Below are 13092 nucleotides of genomic sequence, written 5' to 3' on the forward strand. Positions count from 1 at the left end.
ACCTCAAGGTAGTTTTGGTTGATTATATCAAAACTATCTTGGGGCACTAACAGATATTTCATCTGAGAATTTGATTTTATAAGCTTACCAAGTCACTCTAGCTATGTCTCCTAAGTAATTTTTTGTTACACGCATCATAACTTCACTAGTTTCTATATCAAGTTCATGTCGAACTTGGTAATCCCTTTTAACAAAGACAACCAATTTCTCTTTCATACATTTGTGGATCATCACTTCAGCTATATTTAAAAGTACAGAATTCTTTCTAAAATATGTAATTTTTGGAGGCCTTCATTTTTCTATAGTATGGAGTAAGGGATTGTTATTTGTGTATGAAGTAATATTTGTTCTAAGTGGATGGCCATGTCCATAAGACTGTAAATGAACCAAGCATTCGTGAATAAGTTTGGTGTTCGTCTTGGTAAGAACTTGTTTATGTTGTTCAACATACACAAGATTAATTAAATAAACAAGCTTGAACAACTCGTTAAACTAAACAAACAAACTTGAACACATATGTGTTCAGCTCGTTAATGTTCATGAATAACGTTTGTAAACAATCACTACAAAAAAAAACACCTATATAAGCGCGGTTATTTTGACTTTCAAGAGTGGGTTTCAACTACTCTTACACTTTTACCACCGGTTATAAAACCGCTCCTCTTGTTGTCGTCCTTATATCTTATAGGAGCAATTTTTATAACTATTGGTACAAGTTGAAAACCCACTCTTAGTATTCTTTGTTGGTACGGTTTCAAGCCAATCTTACATATTGTGCATATAAAAATGATTTTAAACCACTTATATAACTATAAATTCAAGAGTGATTCAAACTGCTATGAAATATTTTAGGTGTCAGAACAATTTTAAATCACTCCTATACACTATAGATATAAGAGTGATTTCAAAATATTATGATGCTAAAAATTTAGGTGCGGTTTCAAACCACGGTTAAATGTCTGATGTATAGATGTACACCAACATACTGTTAAAGTTAAAAATTTAGGAGCAGTTCAAACCTCTTCAAAACATGTTGTGTATAAAAACGGAATTGCTCCTACGTGTCATAAATATAAAAGCAATTTCATAATACATGATAAAAATATATGATCGTTTTCGAACCATTCTAGAACTATGTAAAAATAATTTTAAATCGTTCTTACAAATCATGAGCAATTTTGAAACACGCTAAAAATTTAAGAACGATTTCAAATTAGGCATAAAAGTAGCTATTATTGATTAAAATTGTGGAAATAATTTTACAATATTAATACTTGAAAAGTACAATGACCGGTTCCAGGTTGAAAAATTGTATAAAAATATTCTTGTAATCTCTACCAATATACTAAAAGATACCTATGAAAGAATTCAATCAAATGAGGGCGCATATTTATTCTTCACATCCAATTGAATGATATAGTTCTTATTATTCTTGGCGGCATTTCCAGCGAACTCCAACACTTCGAACAAAAAGATATAAACTTGAATAGAGAAGAAGATCCTTGAAACAACAATAACAATAACAACAACAAAGGATTTACCTCAGCACCGACATGCTCGACTACATGTAGAGAGAGACTGGCACGTTAAAACCAATGCGCTGAGCGCATCGGTCAACCTTTAGGTAGTGAGCAATGCTCCTCGTAGGGAACTGGAGGTCTGCCTTCTGTGCTGAATAAACAATCTTCGTTTCCTTGGCTTTGCCGTGACCATTCTTAGAGCACCTTCAATGCAAGTTTTGTCAAAAATTTGTAAAATTTAAGAATCTCGTTAAAAAAGTTTTTATGATTATGTAGGTGATGTTTGGGGTTTTTAATTCAATAGTATAAACTTAAACTTGTTTTTTTTTATTAAAGGTGGAGCCAATATTTAATGTAGATGGTTGACCCTTTTTAAATAATTTAAAAATAAATTATTTGATGAGCTAATTATAATTTTTAGTTTATAAATAATTAGTAATAATTAAAATTATATTTTTTTTCTTTTAAAAATAAATATATTTGAGATAAGTTAAAAAATATATACAAATGATCATAATTAAATTAAATTTATAAAATAATTAAATATTAAATAAAATGATAAATTATATTAAATTAAAAATTAATTAATTTATTAATTGTTAATTATAAATAAATTAAATTAAAGATTATAATTAATTAAAATATCAAATGAAAATTATATAAAGATATTAAATGAAAAAATTGCATGCAGATTTTTTTTAATTGTGGAGAGAATAGTAAATTTGTATTGAAATTGATGTAATTGCATGGAGTCATGCAATTACATGTGGAGAGAATTACAAAAAAAAAAAAAACTCACTCAAAACTTTATGGATTGGGAATATTTTAATGAGTTTTTATAATGTTGATGTGGCATGCTAGAATTCTAAAAAATACTCATTCAAAATTTTAACGATTGGCTATGTCTTTAGTTGTCATCATCCCCATTGCCATCAAACTCATAGCGTCCCACAGGCTCCTCATCACATCGCTGTCAAAGCTATTCGGTGGAAGAAAAAAATGCCCTAAAATGGATAATAGATAGGTAGGGTTGGACATGATTTTATTAATGTCTCGTACTTTCAGTATCGTTCCATGGATTACCAACATGGAGTTTACTCAGGACGTTCTAGTGGCTAACGCATGAGGTGTTATCATCATGAGGTCTGAATTCGAATCTTGACAAAACCGAGATAAATACCTAACTTTTTCACATTTTGTCACCATGGATTACCAACATGAAATATTGAAAGGTCAGATGATGTTAAAAAATAAGAAATCCGACGGTCGACTTTCACAAGGCAGTAATATTCTGTTTTCTTTTTAATTAAGCAAATGTGAAGGAATCGTGAATGGTAATTTTATTGCAAAATGAGTGAGTGATAATTTTATTATGGTAATAAAATTTTATAATTCACCCTCTTGACAACGGCGAATGAAAATTTTATATATTAACGAAAATGAAAATATAAAAATAAAAAAACTGATATAATTAAAATTAAAATTTTATAATAATTTATTGATTAAAATTTATTTATTTTTTAAACTTCCCAACGTAATTTTATTTAAATAATAATATATTTGATTAATAAATATTTTTAATTAACTAAATAAAATTAAATTTGATTAATAAATTATAAAAAATAGTATTTAAATCTAGTTAATATATCTTTTATAAGTATAGTTATCGATCAAAGTTATATTTAACTGGTAAAAAATTAAATATTATTGGTCAAATATAACTTTAACCAATAAATATTTAAAATTATGGGTCATATTTCATTACCATAAATAAATATAATTACAGGCTAAATTTCATTTTGATTGGTAATTTTAAATATTTTTGGATCGAATTCATCTTGGACGGGAAAAAAATCACGGGTAAATTTAATTTTTCTCATAGTTACTTGAAAAATAGGAGGCAATCACGAAGAATGACAAAGAGGGAAAAAAAAACTAGAAGAGGAGAAATTATTACGGAGATGAAAAAATAGGAGCCAAGAAAGAGAGGACGAACAGAAAATTCATTTAATTAAAGACACTCACTTTTTATTAATAGCTAAAGAAAATCAACTGACCTATGTTTTGTTTATTCGTTTCTTATACGTTTATTTATATTTCTTTATATTATTAATAAATGTTCAATAATTAAATAATAAAAACCTTTTTTACAGTCAACAAGATAAATAATAAGTTATCTAAGACGCTCCCAAGGATGATATGGTTAGATCTTGTAATGATAGATCAAATATTTAGTGTCTAAATACAATTATAGTATATTATTAGAGATTTATCTTTTGAATAGATAGTAAATTGAGAATGTTGACTATCAAGATGGGCATTCACATATGCTTTCTAAATTTATCTTAGTAGTTGATGAAAAATTTCTGTAAGACTGAGTCTATCATCTCTAAAATTAATCTGATAAATTTAGATTAATAATAATAATAATAATAATATTGACACATTTTTTACCTAAATGCTCGAGATTATTACATTTCTATTTTTACATTTGATAAATAAATAAATAAATCAATACTTAATAATTAAATAATAAAATTTTTAATATTTAATATTTCAATTGACAAAGTCAATATATAGGATTAATAAACAATTATCCTCCAAAATAATAACAAAAATACTTCAATTGCTAATATAAAATAAATAAAAATGTTTCAAATTCTATTTAATAATTAAATAATAAAAATTTTAATATTTAATATTTCAATTGACAAAATCAATCTATAGGATTAATAAATAATTATCCTCCAAAATAATAACAAAAATACTTCAATTGTTAATATAAAATAAATAAAAATGTTTCAAATTCAATAGATAACTAAAAGTGCTAACATCAAATAAATAAAACTGTTTTTTCAAAATTCCATATAATTGTTATTTACTGTGATAGTGGGAGAGTTCTGCTATCACTTTTTTTAATGTACATTTGATGAAAAACTTATATGCTGCCACATAATATCTGACAAGATAGTTGTGATCTAGAAATTAAATTTAATTTAATATATCATTCTTCTATATAATTATTATTGAACATTAGTATTCAATATGTGACTATGTACTATGTAGGCAATAATTCAAGCCAATGAGATCCCCCAACATTTTTAAATATCATACATTGGATGACGTTTATAATAGCGGTTTATACAAATCGACGCTAAAACTATGCAATAGGTGCAATTTCAAAATCAATCTAAAAATAATAGAGCAATAGAAGTAGTTTATAGCTATAGTTTACACAACACATTGTTAAAAGCATTCAATATGAGTTGTTTGTAAAATTGCTCCTAGAAGTTAGAGTAATAGAAATGGTTAATAATATCATTTGATACAGAATCATTGTTAAAAGTACCCAATATCAATAGTTTTAGGATTGTTTCTAATAGTTGTATCAATAAGAATAGTTTACAGCACAGTTTATATAAATTGATGCTAAAATTATGTAATAGATGCAGTTTGAAAGTCAATTCTAAAACATTAACGCAATATAAGTGGTTTGTAGTAGTACTTTACACAAACTTTTATTAACAGAATTCAATATGAGCAGTTTGACAATTGCTCCTAGAAGTTAAAGTAATAGAAATGGTTAGAGAAGTATTTGACACATGACCGCTACTAAAAATACCCAATATCAGCAGTTTCAATATTATTTTTAATAGTTGTATTATTAAGGGTGATTTATAGTAACGGTTTATTCAAATTAGTGCTAAAGCTATTCAACAAGAGTGGTTATAAAATCATTCTAAAAAGGTAAGGCAATAGGAACATTTTAGCTCAAACCGATTCCGTTGTTTGATTTTTTAGAGTGGTGTTAAAACCGCTCCTAATAAATCACTCCTATATGGGTATTGATCCGATAGCAAAGGAGGGGTTCTATACAGACAGAGGTTAAGGACACGTGGAGGTCAATGTTGAGACGATCGATGTAAAAGGTGAGCCGAGTGGGAGGCCACCTTTCCGGGCGGCCGCGGTAGAAGGCCTGCGAAGCGGGAGGCCACCTTTCCGAGCGGTCGCGGTAGAAGGGCAGGTCGGCAAGGAGATAAGTCGGCTAAGGCTAAGGTTCGAGTTTCCGACGCTCAGGGATTCACATACGATAGTTGACTGGGCCAAGCGGCCGCTCAGCTGGGTCATAGGCTAACATTGGCGCTATGCAGCCGAGCATATGACCGAGCGGCTCACTCGCTCTGCCCGACCAGTATGGCCAAGTGTCTCTCCCGCTCGGCCTGATAAAAGACAGAAGACGTAGAAGAGTACAAAGGGGATGACCAAAGATATCCTTTTCGAGATATGTGTCGCCGACAGACAGCATGGTCGGCGGCTGAACCAGACAGAAGATCGTACGGGAGAAGTTTCCACTGTTGTCAGAGATATGCTCGGACAGTTGCGGTATGGCGTCAGACGTGTTTTTCTGACCATCCATTTTGAGGTATGTTTGGGGAAGCGCTCACGCATCGAGGAGCGTGCACGCGCCTCCCCGGGGGCCTATATAAGGACCCTCAGACTTCGACGGAGGTATGCAATCAGATACACTCTAGCTACAGTTCTCCTTATTTCGCCTCATCTTTCTTCTCGCCTGACTTGAGCGTCCGCGGGTCGTCGCCGGGAACCCCTTCCCGACCCGGCTTCGTTGCAGGTTCACCAGAGGTCCACGTCATCCCTGCATATATTCGGAGTCAGCAGAGAGCGTCACGTCCTCAGCTTCCATCAACTCATAGCTCGGACAGGATTAGGTTTTTTTTTGTAATGACTGTTCATGAACCATATTCATTAATAAAACTCTTTTTAATATGCTAAATAAATAATAAAATAAATAAATAAGTTTAAATTTCAAGCTCAATAACCAATTAAATATCTAAAAGTTTCAAACAATCAAACAAACTTGAATTGAGTGCTTGATAACATCTAAATGAATCAAGCTCAAGCCAAGTTTGAATGAGAACTCGATAACATTTCAATTAAGTAAGCTCAAGCCAAGCTTCAAATAAGCTTAAGCTCATAAAAAATAAACTAAGTCAAGCTTGAACAATCATTTCAAAAGCTTGGTTCATTTTAAGCTTGGCTCGGTTCAGCTCGATTAACTTATCAAAAAACTTGAACACCCCAAAGTTTGGCTCAGCTCGTTTACAACACTACATGTCCATAATCCATTGTTCACATTGAGCTTTTTGAATACTGGATCATCAGTGGTATTGATGTAGTAGATGTAGTAGCGGATTCTACTGGATTCATGAGGTTTACCTCATTGGATTGTTTTTTAGCAATTTTATTTCGTTTTTCATCAACGTATAATTCCCAGTTGTGATCAAGTTTTTTTTGTTGTTTGTCAAATTTTCAAGTTCTAATAAATCTTATGGAGTTATAAAAGTAGTTATATTTACGGGTATATATATGTATTCATCTAAGTTGTCAAAAAATCTTGTGTTGAGTCTTGTCAAAACATACAATCTATATTATTTGATGGGTATAAGAATTGATTGGCTAATTGTAAATATCTTCTTCCTAGTTGTTGTAATGTCTAAATATTATTTCTTATTAAGGAATTTTCATCTTCCTCTTCCCCAATATTCATTAAATTAAAAGTTTCATGTTCTTCATTTTCTTCATTTTGTGAAGTCGAAGGTTCATAATCATTAAATTTAACTGTCAGGTCACTATGCCTATCTTTATAGATTATTGAATCTATTGGTTGAAGAGTTTGTGGTTGAGTATTTTGATCTAAATTGAGGCTCTAGTCTAGCCCTGTTAAAACCTCTAATAAGAAGTCTTTTGGCTTTAGGAGATAAATTCTTTTTGAGATAAATGTTCGATGATGTTATATATTTATACCCTAAAGCTATTATTAATTAGAGTCATTATTTTTCCTAAGAATATTATATCATCTGTATGTTGTGTTTTTGGAGTTTCCACAGCATTTGTCTTGGACAGTAATTTTAATATGTTTGATAAAATCTAAAATAGTCATATTAAAGTTTGGACAAAAGAGTGTGATGCCTAGATTTGTATTCATGTTTACTTCAATAAGTCCTATGATTGTCTTTTTCATTGTCAGAAAATCTAGAGCCATAGAGAACTAAAAATACTTTAGCTTCTATACTCTTTCTAGTTAATCCTCTAAAATCGAACACAATTAGTCCTAGGTGAATATAATTGTGTCTTCTTTGTAAGAGTGCTCTCGTAGACTCTTCGATCATAAGATTCAATCTTTCTTCTCTTTTGTTAGGAAGATGAAGAGGTTGTGTCCTATGGTATTTGTACAATGTTGTAGAAAAGGATAGTGTTCCTTGATTGTATATTTTTCTCGGATTAAGTAAATTTAATTGTTCATTTGAGAATGTTATTAAGTTTTGTTCTATATCAATCAGATCTTCTAATTGATAAGTAGATGTACTATTATGTCTCTTGGTCATAATACTATCTAGAGAAGAGGTTGTATTTGTTTTTATTTGTCCTCTCACTATTCGTGAAGGGTCTGTAAAAGATTTAGTCTGAGTTCTTGTAAAACTTATCTGATTGTTCTGCTTTATATGTAAGAGATTTATAGGTGCTAGGGGATTGTCTTGGAATGAATTTTCCAAATGTAATTTACTTAGATCTTTGTTTATGTTGTCTAGTGCTTCTTTCTAATCGGTTTTTTTTTATATATATTCTTCTATAGATGTTTTTCTATGACTAATAGTCTATTTTCTAATAACGTTGTTTTGTAATGTACCGAAGTTAGTAATGATATGATAGTGTTGTTTTGTTGAATTAAAACCTGGTCTCCTTTTCCAATTAGCTCAATACAATAATAACCATTTTCTTTTATCTTAGTGAAATGTTTAGAGAAATCTAAGACTTCTTTGTAATGAGTATTTTTGTAGTGCATTTTGTTTATTTAAACTTGATTTCCTCAAGTGTAATATGAAGAAGTTTTAGTTTCCCATTTATCTGGGTTTTATGTGTGGTAATTAAGTCTTTAATTTGTAGTAAAACTATTTTAGACTAGAGTTCAAAATGTTTGGACTGAAGTTTTAAGTTTTTAGATTTATTTTCTTCAATAAACTTTGAAAGACTTAAGATTTCTTTCTTAGTATGAATGCTAAGTAGATTAAGTTGACTAAACCTTTTGTTTAAAGAATCTTGTGATTTTTTTAGGAAGTATATGTTTCTTCTAACATCACTTATTATTTGTGTTTGTTGGACTAAAGTTTTGGATACTTGTTCCAATAAGTTTTTATTTTATTTTTATTGAGAATCTAAGGTAGTTCATATACTGAGGAGTAGATCTATGATAGTGTTTAAGTGTGGATGATCAATATATAGACAATGATCATATGTCATAAATCTAAAATATCAGCTATGTTTATATTGATATGAAGTAATAATTTTGGGGGATTGGAAATCTAAATCTAAAAAGTCTAATTTTTGAAAATCTTTAGAAATAGAAGTCATATATTGTATCGTGGTCTGAAAGATCTTAAAAGTGGAACTTGGGTTTGGAGTTAATATTTCTGGTGGTGAACAGTAATGGTAAACAATGATTATGAACAGTAACCAATAAACAGTAATTATAAATAATAATCAGTAAAAAGTGTCAATCATTGATGTTTTTTTTTTAGGATGAATTTAGTCACTTTTGGGAAGGGTGTTTTCCTCTGATTTGTTTCTTATTAGTAAGCTTCCCCTATTAGAAAGTAGCAAGAAGCATATGTCTTATCATTCAAATTTTATCCTGACTTTTGCAGGTCTTATAACAATCTTTCAATAGCTCTTGTGATGTATGACCAACTCAATATGATCCCTTGAACTTTAAAGGGACAAAACTTTTGACTCGAGACTCTAAATCAGGCTTTGTTATCGGCCATGCATGTAAAATTAAGAAAAGTACCAAGTTTTGAACCCCAAATCCACTGTTTAGGCTCTCATCCGAGCATCCGAACATATTTTTACTAATTTTGGTAATTTCCATTTTGATGGTATTTAGGGTAATTTGGTTATTTCTGGTATATATGGGTCAAGGTTTATCTATATCAGCGTCTGATTTTGGTAATTTTGATTTATGTTAAGAAATTTTCTTCTCTAGAAGGATATTTTTTCTTTCTCTACAAGATAGGAATTGATGTCCATATATTATGATTTTTTATTTTTTAGTCTTAGGGTCTAGAGTATATGCACATTTATATAGCTGTATAAGAATTCATGCTCTATTATTAATAAAGTTTTCTTTTTTGGAGGTTATTTTTCTTGTCTTCTTCTCAATTCCATCTTTTTATCAACCCATATGATAATCACTATTCTGTCTGGCATCATCTTATTATCTAACTTAGTTAGCATAGACTTTTACAAGTTGAAACCATGAAACAGTTCTCTTCCTTATATAATTACCTTTAGTATAGACTGTATATTCAGATAAGGTATGAGAATTCTCGAAGACAAAGGAGACAAAAATAAAGCCTTTCCCTATACTTAGAAAATTTTATTAAGCTTTCATAGTATTTTTACAAGAAAACATACAAACTAGAAAATTACAAGCATACAAACTATCTTAGATAATAGTTAATTACAAACTTACATAAGGAAATAGTAAGGACATTATATATATAGTAGGGTTACCCTATACACCCACGGTGGACGACCATTGTGGGTGCCTCTGATCACTGGAGGCACCCACAGTGGTCACCCATCGTGGGTGTGCAGAATATATATATATATTCACTAAAAAAAGGATGATTTTTCTGTTATGCCAATAAGTTTTTGCAATGTTTAAAAGTTGAGTTATAGTACTAAATATAAATAAAAAAATTGGGTGTGTATATATGGAAGTGTTGAGAGTTACGCATGAATCACGTATGGAAAGGTGAGCACTATATAAAATATTTATGTGTCTGCATGTGCACCCAAGGGGGCATGGATGTGGCAAGAGGGGGTCAACCCCTGCCACATGAATGGTCCCCTTCGTATGGATGACAATTTTTTCCACATTCAGTGTTCCGTGGGGAAATCCAAAACGAAGGTGGGTTCAGGGAATTTTTTTGAGTTTTGGTTCAGATTCAGGTTCGAGGAATTTTTTTGGGTTCAGGTCCGAGTTGGGGTGGATATGGGGATTTTATTGCTGAACCCACCCCCGATACGATATGATGAGGGATGACGACGGGGATGGGGAAGAAGATTCCCTTATATCCTTTTATATTTAATTGTTCTCGGGGACGTGAAGCAGGAATAAGGATTTAATCCCCATGGGGACAGAGATGGGAATTCTCTATTTAGATGGGAGCGTGAATGGGGGCGGAGATAAAATTTAGGGATAAGGATAGAAATAGAAACTCTAGCTAGTCTCACCCTATTATCATCACTAGCCCCTCATGTGTGTGTGATAATAACAAAAAAAAAAAAAAAAAAAACAAACAAATAAACAAACAAACAGAACTCGATACTCCCATAGTCCCATTGTAATTCATTACTATCACTATTTTTTTCATAATTTTACAACATAAAATCGGAAACAACATCAGCGACTTGAAAAAACCTTTTAAAAAAAAAAATTGAAAATTTGAAGACTCGAAAACTTGAAAACTCAACTCGATCACTTTCGTTGGGGGACTTTGTATATTTTTCCTAGAACATGATCTAATCTAACCCGTGTTCGTCTTTACATTTTGGGATCTCTTTCCTAAATTGCTCATAATGGCCTAACAAGCTGATTTTAAAAATATACTTATCATGAATAAATGCACCATATTAAAATTATTTTATTTTTTTAATTCAAATAGTTAACTCTTTAAACTGATTGATTCAGTCCTGAAATTCCGAACTAGTAAAATCATTTTATTTATTGCATTTACGATTAGGTAATCTCTCGGTGCGATCTGATAAATTCACTAATGACCTTTTTGTCTTTTTTGGGGTCAGGGACGAAATGGCTACAGTAAAGAGACCGGAAGTTAATTGCTTCCGTCAAGTCTACTATACGGTGAGGACTCTAGTTCAGGCGCAAGACCAGGAAACCGAGTGGACTATGAGCTCTGCGTTAACACACCTTTATAAGTACTCTACTCCCTTTCCACGGCCCCTCACAGAAGGCAAAACAGAGCACACTGCTTCTTCTGCTTCTGCTTCTGCTTCTGCTTCATCTCCCCCTGCAAATCATGGTCAGACCACAGCAGCGCTACCACGGCGTCCGCCAACGCCACTGGGGCTCTTGGGTCTCCGAAATCCGCCACCCGCTCTTGTAAAAAAAGAAAAAAAAAAAAACCTTAACTTGAACTCCTTTCTCGTAAATTTATCGATCCATGTTTCTAAATCACGGATCTTTCGGTTTGCAGGAAGACGAGGATTTGGCTCGGAACTTTCGAGACGGCGGAGGACGCGGCACGCGCCTACGACGAGGCCGCTCGGCTCATGTGCGGGTCGCGCGTGCGGACCAACTTCCCCGGCGGTTCGCCGCCGAAGACCAACTACTTGTCCGCCGCGCTCACCGCGAAGCTCCACCGCTGCAACTCGGCGTCGCTGCAAGCCTCTGGCCAGCCTAAGGATGCCTGCCGAGGCCGGCCGGCGTCCAACGGCCGCGAGACGTCCGTCTTCGCCGATGGCCAGGCGAAGCAGGAGGAGTGCGATCGCAATGAGGTTGAGTTCCGCTGCTTGGAGGAGAATCAAATAGAGCAGATGATAGAGGAGCTGCTCGATTCTGATCTCTGCATGGAGATCTGCTACACTTCTCTGTGATCAATCTATGCATTATCAGATTAATTAGTTGTTGTACAGCTTCTGTCGATATCTAATTGTTAGAGCACATTAGTTGAAATTATTGCTTGCTTAAAATTCTTATGTACGCTCTACGCATTCCCTTTTCAGATCTTGAAATATATTATAGCAGTGGAACTTCTCTCCGTTATCTAATCTTCTATGGTTTTTCACAAAGAGTTTATGCAAAATGTTATCAATTTGGCATTTATTTCTCTCTCTCTCTGTTTTTTTCCGATATCTTGAGTTGGAAGTAGGAAAGTTCAGGTGCAACTAGTTGAACAAAAACTTCATCTTTCTACAAAAAATTGTTTCTGAGATGAATGCAAGTTTAGAAATATTCAATTGTTAAATTGCTGTTATTAAAGATCATTTATAAGGAGGAAAGTCTATGGATTTGCAGTGACTACGATGGGGATTAAGTGAATCTTTGTAATGTATCAGAGCATGTGCCTGCACATGCCTTTAAAATATAGCAGTTTTGTCACATATGGAAACTTATGAGTGCCGAGCCAACCCGGACGATTTACCGCACACCGGCGCCGCGAGGCCCCTGGGAACGGCACTGGCTCCGCTATTGTCTATATTGGTGGGCAACGCAAGAAACTGGGAATTATGTTTTGATTATTTTTTTTTTACGATAATTAAGCAATATCCCTTTTGCATAAGTGTGGAAAAAATAATTTTAAAAAAAATTAAATTTAAAATAAATTTTAGATTCATGTAAAATAAAAGAAATAAAAGAATTTAATATTAAAAAATATTTAAGATGGACAAAGTATATTTTTTAGTATTTAGTAATTGATATTTTATATTAATAATAAATATAATTACTAATTTATTTTTTATTTAAAAT

General features: G+C 32.1%; 1 protein-coding gene across 1 annotated transcript; it reads left to right on the top strand.

Annotated features, from left to right (window-relative positions):
• Nucleotides 1-11547: 11547 nt before the first annotated feature.
• Nucleotides 11548-12404, top strand: LOC122041812 (ethylene-responsive transcription factor ERF003-like). The gene is made up of 2 exons (XM_042601671.1): nucleotides 11548-11724; nucleotides 11819-12404. The coding sequence occupies exons 1-2, from the start codon at nucleotides 11642-11644 to the stop codon at nucleotides 12216-12218; spliced, it is 483 nt and encodes a 160-aa protein (XP_042457605.1). The 5' UTR covers nucleotides 11548-11641; the 3' UTR covers nucleotides 12219-12404.
• Nucleotides 12405-13092: the final 688 nt, after the last annotated feature.

This window comes from Zingiber officinale, chromosome 1B, assembly GCF_018446385.1.
Source record: "Zingiber officinale cultivar Zhangliang chromosome 1B, Zo_v1.1, whole genome shotgun sequence".
NCBI lineage: Eukaryota > Viridiplantae > Streptophyta > Magnoliopsida > Zingiberales > Zingiberaceae > Zingiber > Zingiber officinale.

What these genes read in the sequence shown, in the direction of transcription:
- LOC122041812 (XM_042601671.1), top strand. Translation starts at nt 11,642, where the DNA reads ATGGTCAGACCACAGCAGCGCTACCACGGCGTCCGCCAACGCCACTGG. An exon ending in GAAATCCGCCACCCGCTCTT is followed by an intron (nt 11,725 to 11,818) that starts GTAAAAAAAGAA and finishes TTCGGTTTGCAG; the next exon opens with GAAGACGAGGATTTGGCTCG.